This window comes from Varroa jacobsoni, unplaced genomic scaffold, assembly GCF_002532875.2.
Source record: "Varroa jacobsoni isolate VJ856 unplaced genomic scaffold, vjacob_1.0 scaffold_1449, whole genome shotgun sequence".
NCBI classification, from domain to species: domain Eukaryota; kingdom Metazoa; phylum Arthropoda; class Arachnida; order Mesostigmata; family Varroidae; genus Varroa; species Varroa jacobsoni.
The window spans coordinates 352846-374984 of NW_019214351.1; the positions used below are offsets into that span (position 1 = coordinate 352846).

Genomic DNA, 22139 nt, shown 5'->3' on the forward strand with positions numbered 1-22139 from the left:
ATCTTATCAAACAATGCTTTTTATTCGAAAGTAAACTTTTTATAATACTTTTTATTTCATAACAGATTCGGTTCTTCTTTTTACGCCTACTGAGTAGTAATAATCCTACAACCAGAGCGCTGCTCATAACGGAACTGTATGTGATTATGCCTTCCTATAAAAAACTACCGGGAGTTTCGTCAAACTGAAAATATTGCACAATCTGTTATCTAATATTAGGTTTAAGGAGAGTCTGTATTAATCTAATAGTAGTCCACTAAATAGCTGGTAGTGGGTTTGTAAAGAAACCTTACATGATGCGAGAAGTGTGGTATTTCGTGCTCATTCGTAACGTGTGACGATAATGGGCAACCCTGCGAAAAATTGCGAAAACTGCAAATGTAAAACAAAACCTTTTTTTTTTATTTAGAAAAATTAGAAATAAATCTATAGAACCAGAAAGAAGATCTACCTTTATTATCATGTATCAGTATAGTAACTAGAATAAGTAAAGGGGTACATCTTGCAATGCTTTATCAATTGGTGGCAGAAGATTGAAATAAGTGTTTCCGCAATAACACGTTTTGTGTTTATAAACGGTTACGTTGCTAGCTCGAGAGCTTTATAATAAAAGGCGTTGCTTTAATTATCTGAAATAACAGCAATACCTTATAAACACCCAGAAACTTCTCTGTACTGTAGCACTTCAACACATCGTACCGATGTTGACGTAAGTCACCAGTGTCAGCAATACATGCTATGCTGGTGGACAGAATACTGTGTGTTATCCTAGTACTAAATCCTCATCATCGTCAAATAGATCCTGAGTATCAGTAATCTCTAAGTAGCACCATGCTTATCTAGCCAAGTAATCATACTTTTTAAGGCTAAAAACCTTTTCAAACCGTACTCCCGAATAAGCAATTAAACCACATAACCTGTATGGACAAAGAAGGTTTTTAATTAAGTAAACGATCAACACCATACTGTCATGTAGTTGTTGGTCTATAAACTTTTCTAGGAAAAGAATCTTTGAAGAAAAATTTCTAATAATACAATTAAATAATACAAGTGGCTCTCTTCCCTCAAGACGTCTTCTGTCGTTGGTGTAGACGAAGCAGAAGAGCCAATGAAATTACTGTTTCATATCGTCGTTGGCGGACTGAAAAGACTTTCTGCTTGTAGCATTCGATAAGTTTAGCGTCGTTCAGTGGCGAGGAGGAAACGACACAGTTGTCGCCAAACACCAGCCGACACTTGAACACGAAAAGCGGCAGGTGGAACACGCAGAAACTAGCGAAATCATAACAAAAGACATGCAGAACACAACCTGCCATAACAAACACATACGAATATGCGCAAAGACAAGCTATAAAAATCGCGTGACGCTTGATATTGCTATAAATTTGAAACACTACCTTACTCCGTTAATGTCTATTTGTGTCTGTTTACTACGAGTAACAAGAACAATACGTTACCTTGTCTCATTGCTTTAGTTATTGGTAAATTGTATGAACGAACAGCAAAAAACAAATGTATTTAGCAGGGAAGTAACTATACTTTAACAAAAATGATGTGAATAAGTTGTGTTCATTGAGCCAATGTTTTATTACGATGAAACACCTCCAAGGCCCAGTAGCAGTGTTGCACAATGGCTATATGCCTAGTATTGACTGAAGTTTTTGAATAACGCTTTGTTATCGCAATTTCTGTTTTGATTAGACTATGCATAAACAACGGTCTGTTTTCGCGGTATTACGTTATGTCACAAGCGATGAGCTCTCGAATATTTTGTAAATTCCAAAACAGGATTATTTGTTGTTTATTGAGAGTAGTTCATGCTAAACCCTGGAAAAGGTACCTTATAGCTCTTACGCTGATTGCCACTGTTTACGTCGTGTTACGTCAATGGGATAACCAGGTAATTTTAGTTTTCGGGTGCATTTTGTTGATTCTTTTTACCTAAGCTAAGCGTATTGGGTCTATCCCTTTACAACTTAAAATTAGGAGTCTTGAATTAGGAGAAGCAGCAGCTAATATATATACCTCGGAAGCTTAGAAGTAAAAAATAGTGCGTGTAGATAAATTTATTTCCGATCATACGCCAATAACTGCAAGCGGACTACTTAGCATCATTAAGATCAGTGATATGCTTATAACAGACTAGTTCAAAGTGTGAGATGACAGTACCATTGTCATTATGCTTGATAATTACATTTCAGAACTCCTGGTTAAATTACTTACTGTTGAACGGTGACTTCGGCATAGATTTTGATAATTTCGATAATGTATTGGGTGCTGCCTTCCCTATAGTGCCAAACATCATTCACTTCATCAAGATCGGTAACAAAAGCGACTTGACCTTCGAAGAACTTGTCTGCATCAAAGCGGCCTGGTTGGCTCAAAAACCAGAGCGGATTCTCATACACTGTGATTACTGCGATTACTTAAAGGCAAGATTAGTCTTTCTTTTTTTCAATGGAGTAACCACGACTATATTCAATTCGCAGCCAGTGCAATTATAGTCAACGAAAGTACTACACGATCTCGCCATTTGAGCTATTCATATCTTTAATTACCGTTTCCAGAGCGGGAAGTATTGGTCTCAAGTAACCCGAATTCCAAACCTTAACCTCGTTCCGGTAAGTGTCCCAACGCATGTGTGGGGTCGAAAATTGAGCTCGTTGCATCACGCGTCTGATGTACTTCGCATACGGATTTTGCAACGCTACGGTGGCATCTACCTCGATACCGATGTGTTTCTAATTAAACACTTGGACTTCTACAGACGATTTGAACTCGCCATCGGTTGGTTTTTTAAAATACTTATTATACCGCTATTTTGCCTTATTCTGTTCTTCCTTTCCAAAGTCGGGCATAGCATACTTCATGCCATACTGTCCTTGGACACCGTAGTGCGTAACAGATTAAAACATTTACTTACTTTCGCGTTGTATATGTTTTGATTGTTCTTATCTTGTTGTAATTTCTTGATTGTTACTGCCAGCCAGGATGTTTACTAAAGTACGTCCACGAGTTAGAATAGCATACTTTTAAGTTCAAGAACCAGTCTGAAAACAAATCAAGGATGGGTTATATTTTGACAGGTGTACCACCAAAACAGTATCTTGGTACTCAGGTTATCGTAGGACATCGTTCATCACGTTTTTTGCGCCTATGGCTTGAATCGTATCGATATTACAAGCCTGACCGATGGTACTACAATGCTGGAGAACTTCCCACGACATCTATTCTTTTTAAAAAACCAACAATTGTTCACGCGTGAGTGCCTTCATTTAGTGCTAGATTGGCGCTTCTCTCGGTAATTACTATGCATCTGCAATCACCCGAATAATATCGTGTCCCATAATATCCGCGTTTCTCGTAAAAAATATTAATAATTTCCAGTGAAAATCTCCAGACTTTTTTTACCATTGCAGATGGTTTCCGATTTATAGTAAATGAAAAGAAAAAAACGTTTCAACTGTTTTCAAATGCTCAGGAGGATACTAAGTCGCTCCAGTGAACACTATAATGCTTATCATATGGGTCTTCCACGTTTTGTGCTTCAGGGTTCCGTGGGATTTTGGCGTTCATGATTTACGAGCGGTACTTTACAATGCATGTTCCCCACGCTGGCGTGATTTCCGCGCAATCCACCTTCTATCCAGGCATCGTCTTGATGGCGTGAAACCCGGCGACGGCAGACCTATATCGTTTAATGAGGAGAATATAAAGAGTTATAAGAAGACATTTGGAGAAATGGCCAGGTGTGGTAATCTATGAACTCCAACTCTATTTAAATCAGTTTTCGTACGGAAGATCCCCAAAGCCATACTTCTCTTCTGTGTTAAACGAAGAGCTTCCGATTTCGTTAACACGGAATTATTCATATACGTATTACAACCCTATCTCTAAGCATATTAATTTCCGTAAAATACGCAATTCCGTTCACTAACAAGCTCACCCTCCGCAAGTATAGGATTTGACTAATCGCTAGATAAACGTTTTGATTTGCTTAATTTCAGATCTGTTATGTATGGTCAATACGGCATAATCTCAGATGACCGACCACCACTACCCCCACTGCTGGTGGCTCTTACGAATTTTTCGGCGTTACCGCGCTATTGTAAGGATAAATATTTTTTAGGGCAGTGGAAGTTCACTTCAGCGATAAGTATGTTCGAGAATGAGCCGGATGCAATTAATTTTTTTAATTTGTGGGGATACTGAAAGTCCTTCAGAAGGAAAATGGAGGAAATTTCCCAAAATCTTACTTTCGGAATATCTAGAAAATACCTCTTATACGAAGTACGAAATATTTTCTTGTACTTTAAAGTACGACTTTAGCGTTCTTTATCTTTATTGAGCGAAACTAGGTCCACTAGTTACTAGTGGACCCAATTTCGACATATGTCCAAGCATAGGGCTACCCGTCTGGTTTTTATATATATATATTATTCCACACGTGTATGTTGTGCAGAGGACTCGAGACTACCTACCAGTTATCGTAATCCTGTCGTACAGCGATGTTCTGCATAAGTAATATGTACTAATATAATACCAGTCTAATTTCTATTGAATGACCCTACAGACATCTTTAGATGACGTATGGGTTTCTTTATAGCCGTGGTCGGTCGCAGAAGTATTTCTACTGGGGCTGAACGAACATGATTATCTTACACTAACCTGCTTTGTTCCTCTGTTTTAATTTAATTTAGCGGGCCATGTCCGTAAATGTAAAAAAACATTGGGAATGTAAGATATCTCGATTTGAGAATATAGTTGATTAAATATTTACGATGTTATTTACTAGGAGGTAACACTAACAGAATAATAATGAAAGGCATATAATTGCACATCTGCTTGCGCTATAGATAATATCGGTTTTGAAAACTCCAAAAAAATTCGCCATAAAAAGTTGGATGTACTCGTAATGTTTAAACTTGGGTTCTTTAGTATCTACATGTGCTTCTGGCTGATTTACATCTGATTTTTCAAATAATAGAGTATTGCATTTATACGACAGTTAGTGAGCAGAGATATTGACGGTGGATTAGACCGAACTATTGAAACGAAATCGATTAACGGCACCAACCCCTTGGGATCTACTCACCCTTACAATGCTCATTACCGCTAGAGCCACTTCTACTCCCGCATTTCATTTTGTTGACAACTCTTCTGGGATCTGTGAAAAAAAAAGAAAGAAAAAGAAAAAAATTCGCAAGACGAGGAAGAAGTTCTTCCAGCCAAAATCTCATATTAAACCTCTGAAGCATTGCTGTCTCATTCGTCTAACCGTCGACACTTCCGTTAAAAATTCTCCGTCTTAGAAATTTGTTTCGAAAAATCAACTCCGCCTTTTCCACCATTTCAACGAACGTAGTCAAAACTGTTTAAACCCCAGTTGTGCTTTGGACCTACTACATCAAATTACAAACGTTTCTTCTTTTAACAGTAAACCTTTATCGCTACGAATGATGAACCAATGTACAAATATAGCCATTGTAGTAGTTCAACAGAACGGATTTGCCTTCCCTGCATTGATTTTGCTAACATAGCAAAAAATAGATGCTAATTCTATTCGAAGTAGTAATTAGTAAAGTTATGCAGAGTTTCTATGTCTAGTACCTTTTTGTGTTACGGTTCGTTCGGAAGCCACCCGCGTTCAACGTGCGAAGGTCAATGCGCGCTAAAACTATTAACGCTTGAGGCATCTGTTACATATTTAAGCAAGTATAGACTCATATAGTTCTAGTTGACGCAACCTTCTGGCGGTTGTGTGGTCAAGCTTTTCCTCCAGCTGCGGAAACAGTAAGTCGCACGCTGCGGGCGTTTTGGTTATCAAAAAAAATGCGTTACTGTTGTGACCTTGCTTGTAATTCCTTACTTAAAATTTGATTTATAGAAATCAGCTCAATGCGACACGCACAATGCAATAACGTCGCGTAATACAACTTTCTTGCTTTGCATTTTATTTGCACAAAAGGCTTGTGTGACAGGGCCGAAAATACACGCAAACGAGGGCACTCCATAAATTTCCCGGCTACATCGATCTCACTCATATTGTAACGACTTTGTAAAAACTTTGTTGTGAGCGACAGTTCGCATCTGCTCGTATTGATCTTTCGTCAACCTACCTATAACTATGAGTGTATTATAGGCTGTGATGAAGAAGCCGCCGCTTCTTCAGGAAGACTTACTAAAAGAAAAGAACGTATTCTTATTCGATTACCGAAGGCTGTGAATCTTGTAGTCGTTATGGGAGCGCTGAACGGTGACCTCGTCTAAAGATAGATTTACGGTAGATATAACGGCTAATGAAATAATTTCGGCGGAGCCTCTGACCACTAGTAGACATCGCGTAAGTAGTTTATAGCACAATACTGGTCAGAAGCCCAGAGAACCCCATACATTAACCACTAAACTAAAGGCAACTGATGCCCGTTACTACTGCAGGAGTGCAGTCCTCCCTGTTCACTTCTGCCCCTTCGTGGCTTGCTAACGTCCCATTACTGCTCAGAGGATTCTTTCGTTCATTGAGTCCTTGAACGCCCCTACTCCCTTTTTCTCTTCGATTGCTTAGTCTGTACTAGCTTCTTTTTCGAGAAAGAGGCAATCGAGCGCCAACCAGCGTCCGGGTAGCCACTATCGGCCACCAGGCACACTTATTGGGCTGCTACAGGAAAGGATCTCAGCGGGACGGTAGATTCGACTGTCGTTCGAGACCACTTGCGTGCTCTCCTCTTTCCCATTCAGCAACCCAAGCTGCCTGTCGTTTTCGTTCAGGTCTCAGCTATTTCCAGTTTCTCCATTCCTGACCGACTTTTCCACGCTGCTGCTGCTGTTTTGGTGGCCTCTAGGACCGAGCACACGTCAGGCAGCGGCAGAAAGCGGCGGCGCCGAGGACCAAGCGTGTTTTCTACCATCGCACCACCGCTCCCAGTCGACTTAGATACTCAGACGCCCACATGAACAAACACACACAAACTAAAATGCGCACAGAGTCACTCTTATACACGATGCAGGCCAGTAGGATAGAACCAGAGCAAGCATGCCACACGCACACATAGGACCACAATGCTAGTGGTGCGCCTGCTGCTGGTATTCCAGAGAAATGGGACGTCACTAGCACTCGCCCGTCGCTGCCTACCATTTTGTCAATGAAGGACAAACTGCTGCCAAGCAAAGGAGAACTGCTCGTCGCTCCAAACGGGAATTGAGAGAGAGAAAAAGAACTGAGGAGTAAGACGGTTAGGCGTCCATTCGCTTGGCTAAAAGATGCTCCTGGTGCAAGCGGTTACACCGTCAGTGGCGCAGTAGGAGAAAAAACAGAAAGGGGACAACTAGGGGTGTCTCCAGAACAGAGCACCCCCAGTGACCGCCCCTTTCCTGCGGTGTCAACGTTAGTAAGAAAATGTGGGTTTTAACAACCTCTGCACATTCTGGTCGGTAAAGTATGAAAACTACTGTCTCCGGGCGGTGCGTTGTCCGTTGTGACTTACTAGAGCCTAAGGCGAAAAGAAGTAAGGTTTCAAGCGGCGGCAGCAGCGGCAGTCATCAATGAATAAAATTGACAGCATGTATAGCCCCCAAGATAGGCTCAAATTTGGTTCTCCTAGTTTTATTGAATTTGCAAAAGACTAACTTACATCGATAGTCCTAGTTCGCATCCATATCATTTGAGTTCGGAAACGTTTGTGTTTGACGCCAAATAATAAAAGTAAAATGTATTACTCAAAAGTTTAATAAATGTCGTTTATACCAAGCAGAAATACTAATATTATTATGATTGCTGTTATATAGAGCCAGATTTCAGGTTTCTAGGCCAGATTCATCTACATCAGCTGGTTCGAGGTAATAACCCGTAAGACTATAAGGCCAATAATGAGCCTGACGTATACGATAGAGCGTAACTCAACATTAAAAGAAAAAACAGTCATTAATAATAAGTTCAGTCAAATAAAAGAAAAAAATGTCAGTTTATTTACATATCATCCTGCTATAAGAAGAAAAACTGTTGCCGGAACAGGAAACCGTTATCGTCTTGTCCATTCCTTTGCCTCTGTGCATACCGGCAACTTACCATGTCAGTAAATGTATATGTGGGTCCGTGTATTAGTCGGACCTTTCTAAAAATGAAATTGCTTTAGCCAGCTGAGACATTGGTAGTTTGATTTGACCGAACACGGTCAGCAGTTGATGATGCCGCGAGGCCACCCGCGACAGGACAAACTTTTACCGGTGTCCCGCTCCAAGATGGAACGATATCCCGCAGTAAAACTCTAGTTAGAAGACGTCATTACGAACGACGACAGTGTCCGAGTGGCAAATCATTTGGTTAGTCTCGGCAAGCAGAACTATGTTACGGCAATAACATCCCGGCGACTATTAACGATCTACTGGCCAGTAAGTCAATGCAAACTTGGTTTTATGCAATATACGTAATTATCTAGGTAAAATGCAAAGTCCACCTCTCCCAAGTAGTAAAAGCAGAGCATGATCACTCGTTTTCGAAGCAGCAAGACAAACCCTTGGAATATTACATAGCATTTCTACCTGTACAAAATGAGTTATTGTAGGTAATAGAGGACATGTTAGCACACTTATTCAGTATAGATAAATGGCTTTTGTTTAGGTATATCCCAATATAATAAGTATATGCTTTTTCTGCAAAATCAGTGCTTATAAAATTTTCCATAAAGCGAGGAAAGAATCACATAGCTATCATGTGAATGCGTGTTGTATTACTGCGACAGTTAAAGTAAACGTCCGTTTACCTTGCGCCGTAATGATAAATACTCCGTGATTTCACGCATTGTTCTTGGATATGAAGCGTCGACGTATCAATGGTAGTTCCTTGCGACAAGACGTGTATGTCTGTACATCTGTACATTTGATAGTGATAAAAGTTTCCTTATAGGCACATAGAAAGGTGCTTACACAGCCAGGTAGATTTGGCAATATTTCACTAAATGTAGAAAATCAAATAGAAGATAGTGTTGGCGGCCGCCGAAATGCGGAGTTACCCTATACAGACCGACTTATTAGCGTAACCCCCACCAGGCTAGCAGAAATAAAAAAAAATCCTTTTTAAAAGTATCAGCTTTTTTCAAAACGGCCCGCCAATATAATGGCGTTTGTTTGCACGAGATGAGCGTACTGTTTTCGAAGTTAGCTTCACAATGAGATGATATCGAAATTGAATGTGAGAGATCGTATGGAGCTTTGTTGGAGGCATAAAAACCCTACGGACGTGCTAATAAGCAAACATCTAAAATCCATCGACTGTAAACGAGTGAGGCTGAAAAAGTATTTGGAGGTCAATTTATCGTTATGCAATGGCCCTTCTCGCTCTAGAAGGGCGTTTGCTTTCGATTTCTCAGCAACGTTCAATCAAAAATAGGAGAATCAAAATCAAGGTGTAAAGACTTGTATAACTTGTTGGAACTTCTGGCTCCAGCGTAAACTAAGTTTACTTCCATTTTTACATGGCAAACAGATAAGCATGATAATGGTGGTAATAGTATAAAAACAAAAAAAATAACAATTTCAATTGTATTAGTTGCCTAATTTATACAAACGTAATCCAAAATTTTCAGTGACCAGTGCCAATTGGTTTGAAACCAGTTGGAAGATCAATAGAAAAAAGCGATATTTGAACATAGTGAACTGCTTCTGTCGCTCTATAAAACAACACAAAATCCTCGTTCGGTCTGTTTGCATTATTTCCTGAAGTACAAAAGCATACCACAAGTGATAGATATGTACCGCAACACTTTTATCTGTTACGGCGATGCGTATAAAGTTGCACTTTTTTTTTCTCTAAAGAAGTTCGAATGAGTTATTCGTAGCTTCTGCATTGGTAATTTTGCCATAAACCCCATCGTAAAAGCAGAATCAGGCTATGACAAAGTAGGAGCACCGCCTGCGTTTCAGCTATAACGACTACGGAATTAACGCATAACTACAAACGCCAAGGATGATAATCAGCATTGTGTACATGTGACTCGCCATATAGTCCACAATCTAATTTGCTTGCTACAGTAATTGTACACAAGTTGATGTGCTCGCGATGTTCACTTGTACACCCCCAGGCCGAATATCGAACAAGTCCAACCTGCCTCTACGTGCTCAGAGACTTCCTGTATTAACCTGTCAGTGTTCTGTTTGAAAGATTTCTCCATGTTTGGGCAATCGATTGAATTCTTCATCGGTGAGGTAACGGTATCGTTTCTCTTTGGAACAGACTATTTGAGAGTCCTTAGAAACGGAGAGAGATTGATTATCATATAGATCAATTTACGGATTATCATAGGTCAAAATCTACTTTTAGTACGTCCCTTTCGCTCGAATGCAACGTAACGAAGCATCTGCTCTTCTTTATTGGCGTGCCCTAAAACAAATACCAAGCAATTACTTCAATGTATAGGTTGAAAAATCAAAAAGGTATGTAACATGCATACTAATATATTAATATGCATATATATGAAGAATGTAGTATTAAAATGCAGTAATTCAGCACTTGATTCTTATTAATGACAATACATTTGATGAAGTTATTGTTGACGACAAACCCCATGGAAGCAATAAACTTTTTTAAGCGAATCCTCTTTTGTTCCTCAAATTATCGACGGTTCTATTTTTAAAACTTACAACTTATATTACATTTACTCTATCAATATCTACCTGTCTTCTGCTCGAATGTTGTTTTATCCGAATGAATCTTTGAAATAGCACACTTTTGTGCCATCGGAGTCATCGAATACTGCAGATACGACCGCTACATGATTTAAAGTGGCAGTCTAGCGTTAAGCTCGTCCCTCTGACCATACTGCATTTTCAGCAGTATAGAAAAATCTCTAGTTATGTACCTTGAGAGCAATCCAATAAACAGAGTTCAGATGACAGACAGTCATAGTACCAAAATCGATTTTCGTGTCTAGCTCTAATTCCGTATCATACGCATTTCAATTCCATTTAGAACTCTGCTTAATATAATGCTTTGTTGAAAAAGATCTATGCGCATAACGATACCAGATACTTGATGTGACTGTATATGATAAAATATTATAAAAATACATCTCTAGGGCCAAAATATGTTACTTTTCCTAGTCGGAGAGAAGTGACATCGGCCTACTTACCTCTATTGTTAATTATTATTAGTCAATAATAATAACAGCAGCTCGAAGACAAAACAGCCGTAAACAATATAAATAGTATATTAGGCTGTCATGAATCTCCATACCAGCAGATTAGTTTCAATATATTTGTTTCGCAATTCTAACTCCTGCCAGACCATCATTTCGTCACAAGTTTCTCCTATTGTAACGCCGTCATAACGCAAATGTCTAGACCTTGTTGGTGTTGTCCGGTTAGTTGGTTGGCGTTATCATGTGTGCTACAGTGAAGTGAACGAATGTTAAAATTTATACCTGTCCGTCATTCTGTCTAGGGAAAAGTAAACATAATAAATATGCGATTTGTCTCGAATTTGTTACCTATTTAAGTTTGATGTATGTGATAAGTTACATCAAGCATCATCGTTCGTTGTACAATAGACGTTGCATCTATGCGTGAAATGCTTGAGCAAGTGAGGTGTCCTAATTGGATTAGGAGTGAAAATTATATTGCTCAAGAGGTACGGCCAACCTGTGTTGATTCTCCTAGCGCATACGAAGCGAAGCTGGAACGAAAGTCAAAATAAATAGTGGCTTCATATATATTTTCGTGATAACGTATCGTCACTCTTTTTTCCTCATCGACGGGAATTGCACACAGCTCCGTCCTGTAGCACTCGAGCAGATGGAAGCCAAGCAGTTTAAGCTATTCGTGACTAATCTAGAGCAATGACTGTACAATCTCAGGATGCAGATTTATGAATATATAAAAACCTCTGCATATTGAATGTTTTTACCGATATCTAGCAAAATGTTGATAGTCAAGCGCAGTAGAAATATAGACTGAGCCCCTGAAAATTAGGGCCATAAGCCTCAAAGATTTGTCGGCACTAATCGAAATTGCACGCTCAACAAACCTAATGTGCGAAAAAAAAGCACTATAAAAGCTCTCAAAATAAAGATAATTAAAGCATGCATGCTGTTTTTCAAAGGGACAGATCGTCTTCTGAGCTCATGCCTAATCATCAAAGTCTAACGTTTACCTTTGAGCCAGTTCTGCGTTGCGTGACGATAAATAAACTATCGGAGTTTTTACTCCGCTCTCTAGATATATGAGCGATAATAATAGCGCGGAAAGGGCGAGGACAAATCGCGTATTTCTGCATTTAGGATATGTCGTGTCGATATATGAAGGTTCTGAAAAATGGACGATGTGTCTTTTTTCCTAAGATGGTGAACGGTGGCTTGTTTAAGGACATACTCTGTAGTCGTTTCTTCTTGACGCAGTCTCATGGTGCGTGGTGTAGAACGTATCTAAGGCCCCGTTACAGTTTCAGATCGTAAGTGTCCGAAAGATTTACCAACGAGCGGCCACTTTTTTTAATTGTGTACATCCAGGTCGCTACCAAAAAGCCGTGGCCGACTGACCCTTCGTTTTGCGCTGTTTTTCCGATGCGCAAACGTCCGATACCGCATGCGTTTTAGGCTGTTAGAGTCATTGTTAGCGGAAGGCTTGATAAATAATGGTAGATGCAAGTAGTCCAGCTATAGTTTTGACATACTTGTATGATACCTTCGGCATTTAACGAAGTATAGATGTCTCATAGATTTGTTTATCTGCTGTAGCCAGCAAGCGAAGTCCTGGGGCCAATTCGTTCAGTGCAGATCCTACCTTACCTAATCAGTTTCGTTGTCCGAGTTAGTGGATCATGAACTACAGTTGCGGTACGCTCTTTTCGTAAAAGTTTATATGATGAGGTTGGAATGAACGCTAATTTTAACAACGTTTATTCAACAATTTGTTCACGTTTTTAATAACTATTAAAATAAATCATAGAGCTTTGTGCTAATTTTGTCTGCATAAATGCTTTTTTCACTTTAGCTGCACTGTTCTATGATCCGTATCCTCGCTTTAACACTTCTTATAGTCAAAATCATTATTCTTGCTTGTGTTTAGCTGGGTCGCAATTGCATCCCTCACACGGCGACAGCAAAAATGGCTGAGTGCGGAGTGAGTGTTTAGGCTAGAATTTTGGTTTCGTTGGCCATGACAAGCTCCTCGTATCTAATTTTGCACCTGATCGTGCGGTACGTGCTACAATTTATTTTTTTTTTTCTCTCGTAGTCTGAACTCACATTTGTACGACTTAAACAGTGACTGACTTGATTTTCGATCGGTGATTTTAGTCATGCAATTTTAAGATTTGTTCAAATTGTGGATAGCTGTTATCTGTGACAGTTTATGCATCGTTATAGTTATTTGCCGGGTCTAACCATTAGGCGATTCAATGTAAACCGTATCGCAAGTATGCTTTTTTATAACGCAAAAATAAGTAGGACAAGTTGGTCGATTGAGCCTATCAACTCGATTTTATAAAGCTGTTCACAAGAAGCACCTCGTTAGCTGCAGGCAAACATACACAGTGCGAAGCCTTATTGACCGTTGGAGATAAAACGCACTAAAAATATAACCTGATCGTGCTAATCAAATAGCGGTATGGACGTGCACGAACATGCTCCCTTTTGACTTTATAGTCGTTCATAGTTGAATGATTATAAGCCTTTTGCAGTGGATCATTCGGTGTCCTCAGTAATGCTATATTGTAGACATTTAGTTCGAGGTCGTATATCTTCACAGCGGCTGAAATCTCCAGACGGTAACAAATTTATTATATGGATTTCCAGTCCACAATACTAAAGCGAATCGGTTTTTGGTGCAACACTTATGACAAAGCAAGGGAGATACTTTTTTTTAAAGTAAAGTATCTTTTTAAAGTAATTTTCATATCGATATATCAATTTTATACTTTATATTGATACATATGTTAAATAAATAGGTAAACACTAAAACAAACTGAGGACCACAAGGATAAGTAGTCATTTTCAGGTCTAAAGCGGCTCTTTCTAAAACATTGCCATCACGTGCAACTTTGCTTACACAAGTTAGTTTTTTTTTTTTTTTTTTATTATGACCAGGAATAAAATGTAAAAGGAAAGTGTATCCAAGTTATACGAGCGTTTTTATCTGGTGGTCCTTATATATGAGGTCAACTTTTAGGAATGAAGGAATGGCATTAAGGGCAGAACTTTGATGAATCAAAATCAATTTGCAGATGCAGGTAATTGATACAGGCAACTTGTTCGCAGCTAATGAAAACCGATAAGGACAGGGTAAAAGAGTTAGGAAGACACTTCACTACGTATCGGCCGAAACCTTTAACGAGTCTTTATCTCGAAAAAACGAATCAGATTCGTTTCTTTTATTGCCATTGTAGAGGTCCAGATACCCTCAGCTAGCACGTCACATGATGATCACGTGAAAAGTTATGTATATCACTGTGTGCCACTAACATGTGTAGCGTGTAGTACTGGCATTCTATCTTTTCTGCCCGTAAAACGTCAGCTAGCATAGAGCCACTTGCGAGAGTGCATGAAACTATATTTGGTTATAATCTTTGACTGCATCCGTTTAATCTTCAGTTTACGCAACCCGGAGCTGAAAAAAGCTTTTTGTCGCAGCACATAACACAGCTCGTTAGGTGTGTGCAGTCTGTGTAGAGTTCGCAAGAGAGCCATTCTGGTTTATCAGTAACCGCGTCCCGTCAGCGAAGCCATACGCAACGATGCAACTAACAACTGCAAAGGAAGTGTCCCGTTACTTTGACCTGTAGTTCATAATAATTTAAGCACGCAAAATGTTTGACTGAATTACTCAGGGAAACGTACTGTGAATGGAAACTACAAGAACTGAGACATGCTCGACAAGGTTGTGTTTGGACACCCCCGAAAAAATGCTGCTGGTATTAAAAATCAATTTTTGCAGGTACACATATAGAGACACTTCATACTGGCACTTTTCGAGGGCGTATTAGTTGGGCTCCGAAGGCTAATTTTTCGGAAGGATGTTTAGCCATATTGAAAAAACGACTTGTACCTAGAATATGTGTGCTTTAACCTACCTTTTCCAGCTGTGTTTTTAGCATGTGTTAGTATGCTTGTATGTTTTTATATTCGTTAATCGTGATTGTCATAATATAACTGTATAAGCTAATAACAGTAGCTTTGCATGACCCAAATGATTTGCACATTTCATGATTCCGATCCGTAGAGTTCCCAGAGAACAGATCCGCACATAATAATAGAAACACTGATGGCTGAGGTGTGCCGTCATTGCCTGACTGGCCATAACGCACTGCTGCTATCCATCTAATACGAAGGTCTTCCATTAACGGTATCAATGAATGTTTTGAAGAATCCACTATATTAAACTTTCAAAAACTGACATTAGTCTTTTAACGGATGATTTACGCAAAACTCTAAATGGTTAGAGGAACAATCAACTATTAGCTATACCTTACAGATTGACTTACCTTGATTTGATCATAATGATTTGTCGTTAGTGTAACACTAATTTTGCCTCGATTTGTTTCTATATAACGTCAAAACGTGTTCGCGTTTTATCACAGGACCAAGTTTTATAACAACTAGTATAATAAAAACAAATGAACGATAAAAGAAAGATGTTAGCCTCATAAACGCAAATTAGCTTGCTTTTTTAGTTATATTCTTGGCATATAACGAACTAACGATTTTGTCTGTAATAATGCCGGAGACATGGTGTCTGCGTGGTGGCACTTAAATTTTTCACAAGCTAGATAAAGTAAAGGAACTCAGCAATGCGCTGATGAGTCATGGCAGGAAATCACTAAGTTACTATGCCCGCCTGTCAACATTATTATAGATATATAGTTCTATGTATTCCTCATTAGCGCGCACCTAATTCTGGGTCTGTTGAAATAATCTCCGTTGTGTCAGGATGTATACGAGGCCGAACAACAGCGAGCTTGCACTAGGGAAAGACCTAGCTAAAGAAATAATTGCCTTACATTAAAAACAGAACGGGTTTAGCGTCGAAGCAGCATCAGATTCAAGTAATAACATAGCGTTTTTTTTTTCGAACTAAGAGATTACCTTTTTTCCTCTACAATTTACGTATTTTTCCATCCTAAGTTTACTTTTGCCCTATCCCGTATAGAACACATCCGTCGTCCGGTCGCCTAACCCTTTACAGTGTCCAATCGCATCGTCTAATCCGCAATATCCGCGCCCCTCTACTACGCCATTAAATTTAGCTATGGCGCAGATTACGCTAATCTAAACGGTGCAACAAACATGCTCGCTACTCTCGAGCCTTCAAGCTGCCTTTTATGCAACACGCAGGACGTTGTCCGCGGCCCTTTATAGCTGCGTCGCATAAACCATCCTCTCTGCTCTGAAGGCAGGCGGCGTCGGTTCCAATGGGCCTTCGGTGTTGGCTCACTTCGTCTGCTATTCTTTGGTATTTCGTCGTGTTTTATGCACGAAAACTTCTACTAAACTAACGGTATTATTAGCTGAAATCAATTCAAATTTATAGGTGTGGTCGTTCAACTTATGCACTTACCATCTCCGTACCTTGTTTACTTGTTGCTAACGCAAGCTACTGTTGTGTGGCCTGGTGTTGGTATTTTTGTAGCCGGCACTATAGTGTGGTTGCTATTATCGTTGCTATTCTTGTCCATATTCTAATCAACCTTGATATCGTTGCCAACATCAGTCGCTCGCAACGTGAGTCGTCATTCTACTCCCCAACGAACTGTTGCTTCTCGCTGCGTTTTACTCGTGTGCGACTCGTATCAGGACGGCAAATTTAGGATATATCAACAGCGAGGCTAAATGTTTGGTAAGGATTTAACCATATTTCGATGCGACAGCGGTACATTTTGTTTCGCTCGAAGAAGGACAAAAGATGCGACGGGTAGCTTAGTTGGGGTTCACAAGAGTTTGCTGCCAAAATGTCGAAAAAGAGATGGATAGAGGAAGAGCTTAAACGATCGTCGTTTAAAGAGAAGGTCATTAATGTATGACAGTTTAGTAGGGTCATACACCTAGCCTATAAAGGTATTTAATTGCCGCAGCTTATCAAAAGTAGCATACCTGGGCCGGGACAGCTTCATTGGTTTGATGGGAAAGGAAAATGGAAGAGAGGTAAACAGGATACGAATTTGTTGTTTTAACAGACAAGGAGTCTCCCAGTCGCTACTCGCAGCGATGCGCTCGTAGTCTACGTATAAAGAAAATTTTTGCTCCAATTAATAATTTGCTCTTTCTGCAACCGACTGTAAATAGATATACTTGAATATTAACTCGACGATTTTGCGACTCACAGTATACCTCTGTACAGCTTTCGTTCACTTATCCTTAAGGAAATCCAACGTGTGCGCCATACTGCCCAATCTAATTATAATTTGCACTTTTGTTCGAATCAACTTGGAACCGCCGCGGCCGAACTGTCAAAGAATACTTGAGTAATTAGTTAAGAAGGTTTATAATAGAGGATAGTCAGCAACTTGAAAATAAAGCCTAGAAAATATACTTAGAACTCTACGGATCGTCGCGTCGTAAACTCAATCTAATTTTAGAGATTATTCCGTATCGCATTGTCGCTCACGATGAGCATATAATTCTGCTTTAGAAGACATCACTTCGCTTTTCCTAAATTAAATATGGCTTCAGTGGCATCTAAATAGAATTTAAACTATAGAAACTTCAAGCATTATCATACGATCTGGTAAAATCCTCTCATTTATAAGGAAAAACCTTTTCTTTTGGAATTTAGATGTAACGGCTATAATGTGGGCGTGATTTTAGCCAAGGCTAAACGTTTTCTGGCAAACTCGCACTGCACGCATGTTAATATTTTCTTTGAAACGAAACAGTGAGATATTTCGATCTATATAGAAATGCAGCTGTCATCTATCGGTTAATATGAACTTAGCAAATACTCACTGGACGTCATTCGAGTGAATACGCCGTCGGTACGTTGCCTACGAAAGGATGTACACCTAAGAAACTTCAGTAGCAACGTCCCTAAAGGGGGCATCGACAGCGGCAACGGCAGTAAAGAGCAGGTACATTTACCAAGATACATTCTTTTTGCTGCTGCCACGACAAGTATTAGTACTATTTATTGCCATAGTTACCAACTGGCTGGTTGCAACAGCTGATGGGGCGAATTTTCTCAGCCCGAACTGCTGATCGTTGCTAGGTGCTTTTGAGTGGAGTTGCTGCTGCTGCTGCTCCTGCTGCCTATTTAGCCAGCTACTTGGACTTCAGAGTTCAGGACCGGCGTCTGGTTGCCTTTCACCTAAGATAAAGCGCCTCCAAAAAGCACTTTAAAAAAACGAGTCATTTCTAAGTGCTTCGCTTGTTCGTGTGCCCACATTAGCTATTGTGTGCAATCATAAGTTCCAAAAGGTAGAGGTATAGGCAACGACGTGTGAATGATGAAATGGAGTAACATCTGAAAGGTGGCCACAGGCCAGCGGGAAATAAGAGGAACGTTGTCTGAACATCGTCGGCCTTTTTCTGGCCTACAGATCGATCGTTAAGAACCACATATAAAACCACAGGACACAGAACTCAACAGTGAACAAGGCAAGTGGATATGGAAAAACAAGACAGCACAAAATGTTTACTGAAGTCCAAGGTAACGTCCTTTGTTCTTTGTCCAGTTGCGAAAAGTTCTTTGTCCAGAGCTTTGTTTATTGGTATCATGAAAACTCTGTAGATTAGAATTAATTACGTTTTCACACAAACCAGCAGTACAGTTGCGCAGAAAACGATCATAAAGATGTATATTGTAAGGACAAACTCCACTTTGCTGTCTAACAGACATTTTTCTATTTGTATTTTTTATTCGCCTAAACTCTGTATAATAAATCTATATAAAACTAAATGTTTCAACCATAGTGGGTAAAAGGATAATCGTCCCATTTTGTTATGCGCTAGTCTGATCTAATTTGGTTGTATCATGCAAGCTTACGTGGCGACGTTTCTTTTGAGATACAACTATCAGCAGTATTGTTCCTGATTTCAAATATAACGTGCCTCTTCCTTTATAATAACTGGACTCTTACAAATGAAAGGATAATAAATAAATAATCTGGCCTTTCTGTCATAAATATTGGCTTCTATACGCAGGAGGAAAACGATTCATCAGAAATACTTCGGGGACAAACGAAGTTCAAGGAGCGTACTATTAGCCATAAGGAATATCCTCCCAGAAAAAGGCCAGTTTTATCTAGGCGATTACGCTATATAAATTAAGGTCAACTGGTAAGCAATTATTGTGTACGATATTACATGTATGTGCTTCAAGGTAATTCACATATTTCTACGGCTTCGATCTTTTTTCGTTGCACAGAGGTCAAACCAAACGGATTCATGCAACTCACAGACATCGCCCCCAATATGTACTTAGATGTTCACGTACTTTTAAAGATAATACTAAGCAAGCTTTTAACGAGTGTCAGTTCGCACTATGTAAGTTTGGTTCGGAAAGCTTCGTGCGGGAAATGTAGAGGCTTAGGCATAATTCTCGTGTAAAATCACCTTGCTTCCTTCGAGGAACATCCTTCGTTTCAGATCCTCAAGTGTTCTGAGTCGTTGAAATCGTTCAAGAGTCAAGAGATGTTAAATTCAAATTAAAAAATAATTTTCGCGTAATACAAGAGCAACCAGGCTGAAAAATCGGTTCTTCATTGATCTCTGTTGACCAATAGGAAAAAGAACTTGTGCTTCTTGACTTGACAGTGACACAAACGCAGGAGCAGGCGCCTAGTCGGGAATTGTTTCAAAATGATGCGTGCAAAAAATACATGTTTTTGTTTTTATTGAAAACTTTGTACGTTCAAAATGTTAATTAAATGTAAAATTGTTTAGAAAATACTAAGGTGGGATTCCTTGCCTTTCTTTATAGCTGTTATTGGCTTCACTCAAAGTTTGGCCTCTTTTTGACATATACCTAGCCTGATGTCTAAAATGGAAATGCGTATATACATAAGTTTATCCACGGTCCATAGATTGTAGTGCACCTCGCTTTTTAGGTGCTACCATAAAATACAATGGCGGGAGTTATGTCACAGAATTTAGGGAACCGTTCCACGTTACCCCGTTTAGAGATCAGTCGCTCACCGAAGCCATTCATTAATGACGCAATTATGCTATCTGTTACAACATGAGGCAAATCATGCTGCTAAAAGCTCATGTTTTGAAAACAAGTTATAACTTTCAACAATTTGGCTTGCGAAAGAGTCTGGGATTGTTTCCTACAAGTGAACAGAGTTACAGGCTAAAGGTTTTGTCAAAAAAATGGCCAATGATATCCCCAGTCTCCATGCCGCACCGGATAGTGTTTTCTAGGCTGTAACTCCTTTTTGTAGATATCCCCAAGAATTCTCGGTCCACTACAACTCACGGACGGTAGACAAACTTTAGGAAAATATTTGCGCTGTCATTTAAGAGATAAAGTTAGATGTGCTTGAAAAATTGGCCAAAAATTGAATGAGGCAAAAACAACAATGAGGAAAGCCTACAGAAGCTACTTTATTGATATTATATTTAAATAAAATCATACCAAGTTTGTGATAAAGAAAAATATACATAAACAAGCTCAGCTGTTTTTTTCTTGGTGTCATTCGAAAATTGCTTTCGATTAAATGGCTGTCTTTGTACATTCGTATGAACGCAATCTTATATACTTGACAACGCCCTACAATATGTTTTATTTAAAAAAGTGCATTAAGACGAGCACCTTGAAATGTAACGCTACTCTGATTGAGACGTCACTTAAGGCTTCAGGTACTGTCAGAAGTATGACCTATTCACGATGCACTACTCTTACAATGCCGATAAAAAAAAACGCCCTATATTTTTTTGAAAGCGTCTACTGTGCAAAAATCTTCAAACCTGTTGAGACTTCCGAGTTAAATCCAGCTACCCCGAAATCTGTGGCTCTTAAGTATTAGCCTAAGTATTAGCGTCACAACAAATCGTTTTCTCTTTAATGACCGATCCTTGGCTGGAAATCCTCTACAAATCCTGTCATTAAAAAAATCAGCGGCAATTGGATAGCGAGAAGATGCTCTTTAAGTAAAGTTTAAAGTAACTCTTGAATGAGAACAAGACGTCATCGTCCAAAACATTTGTGGGCTGACAATTCAATGCAGGCTAATTACTTAATTCGTGCAAAGAATGCTGTATCGTGCAGATACGTTACTAGCTTTGATGCAAATGCACTAGATTGGTCTACATGCCTCAAAGGCGTTTTTATCTGAGCCACACTCTGGTCAAGAACTTACTGTATGGTGACTGGTGTAATAACAGGAAAAGGTCTTACGGAAAACCGCCTGTTCTGATGAGCACATTATGGTACACCTTCTTTTCAAATACAATGTTATGTTTTTTCAGCAAGCGGTTGCGTCTCGTTACATCGTCAGGAATGTCAAGAGAGAAATAGATAAGCGCAAGTCAGAGCAAGCGGAAGTGCTACCGGAAGCTAAGGTACATCTCGCAAACGGATAAGGTACTTAGAGCATATTCGCAAGGTATACAGATAATGGCATACTGGGCTACCTGCACGCTGGATGTTTGCCCCAGAGCGTGGTCACCGCACGAGCGTCTGCGTAAGGCAAGAGATAAGAAGGACAGCGATGGAGATAGGTGTTATTATTTGTGAATGCCCGGTACTCCAGCAGCAAGTCCTTTTAGGCACAAGCTCTGAATGAATAAATCATTTGTAAATAATTACCTGGTTATGTGATGTGGTAATCTCTCTTTCTGTCATTTTAATTTTTCCCCTTGCATAGAGGTATACTCAGATCAGGCCACACTCAGAACACTTCGGCACACGCAGCAGGCGAGAAGCTATTTGTAAGGTAGGCGGTTCCATGATGATGTTGGGTTTATCTTAACTTGAGAGGATTACATGTTGTTTCGACGTTGTTCTGATTGTTCGAACGGCTACAACAGTATATTATAGCAACAATTTTCTATTGAGTACAAAAGAGAAACTTTTCATTCATTTCTTCTTCTTCATTAAACCACGCCGGGAATTTCGAATTTTAGTTTCTACGGTAAATAATAAACTCCTTCATGATAATGACACGGACATAACGGATAATGGGTACGCTAAGATATTTGCTAGAGTGGACTAGCTAA

General features: G+C 39.5%; 1 protein-coding gene and 1 long non-coding RNA gene across 3 annotated transcripts; one reads left to right on the forward strand and one right to left on the reverse strand.

Annotated features, from left to right (window-relative positions):
• The first annotated feature begins 418 nt into the window (after positions 1–418).
• LOC111270137 (uncharacterized) lies at positions 419–21736 on the forward strand. Of its 2 annotated transcripts, XM_022850193.2 has the most exons (7): positions 419–1900; positions 2202–2432; positions 2568–2787; positions 3087–3261; positions 3552–3749; positions 4008–4108; positions 21390–21736. In XM_022850193.2, the coding sequence occupies exons 1-7, from the start codon at positions 1742–1744 to the stop codon at positions 21440–21442; spliced, it is 1137 nt and encodes a 378-aa protein (XP_022705928.1). In that variant the 5' UTR covers positions 419–1741; the 3' UTR covers positions 21443–21736. The 2 variants fall into 2 exon arrangements, with proteins under 2 accessions (XP_022705928.1, XP_022705927.1); XM_022850192.2 differs by lacking the exon at positions 21390–21736 and having other exon boundaries at positions 421–1900; positions 4008–5503.
• On the reverse strand, positions 4973–8382 carry LOC147752160 (uncharacterized). Its single transcript, XR_015314869.1, has 2 exons — positions 5611–8382; positions 4973–5167 (listed from the first exon to the last, which is right to left on the reverse strand). It is a non-coding gene; the product is annotated as an uncharacterized LOC147752160 (long non-coding RNA).
• Positions 21737–22139: the final 403 nt, after the last annotated feature.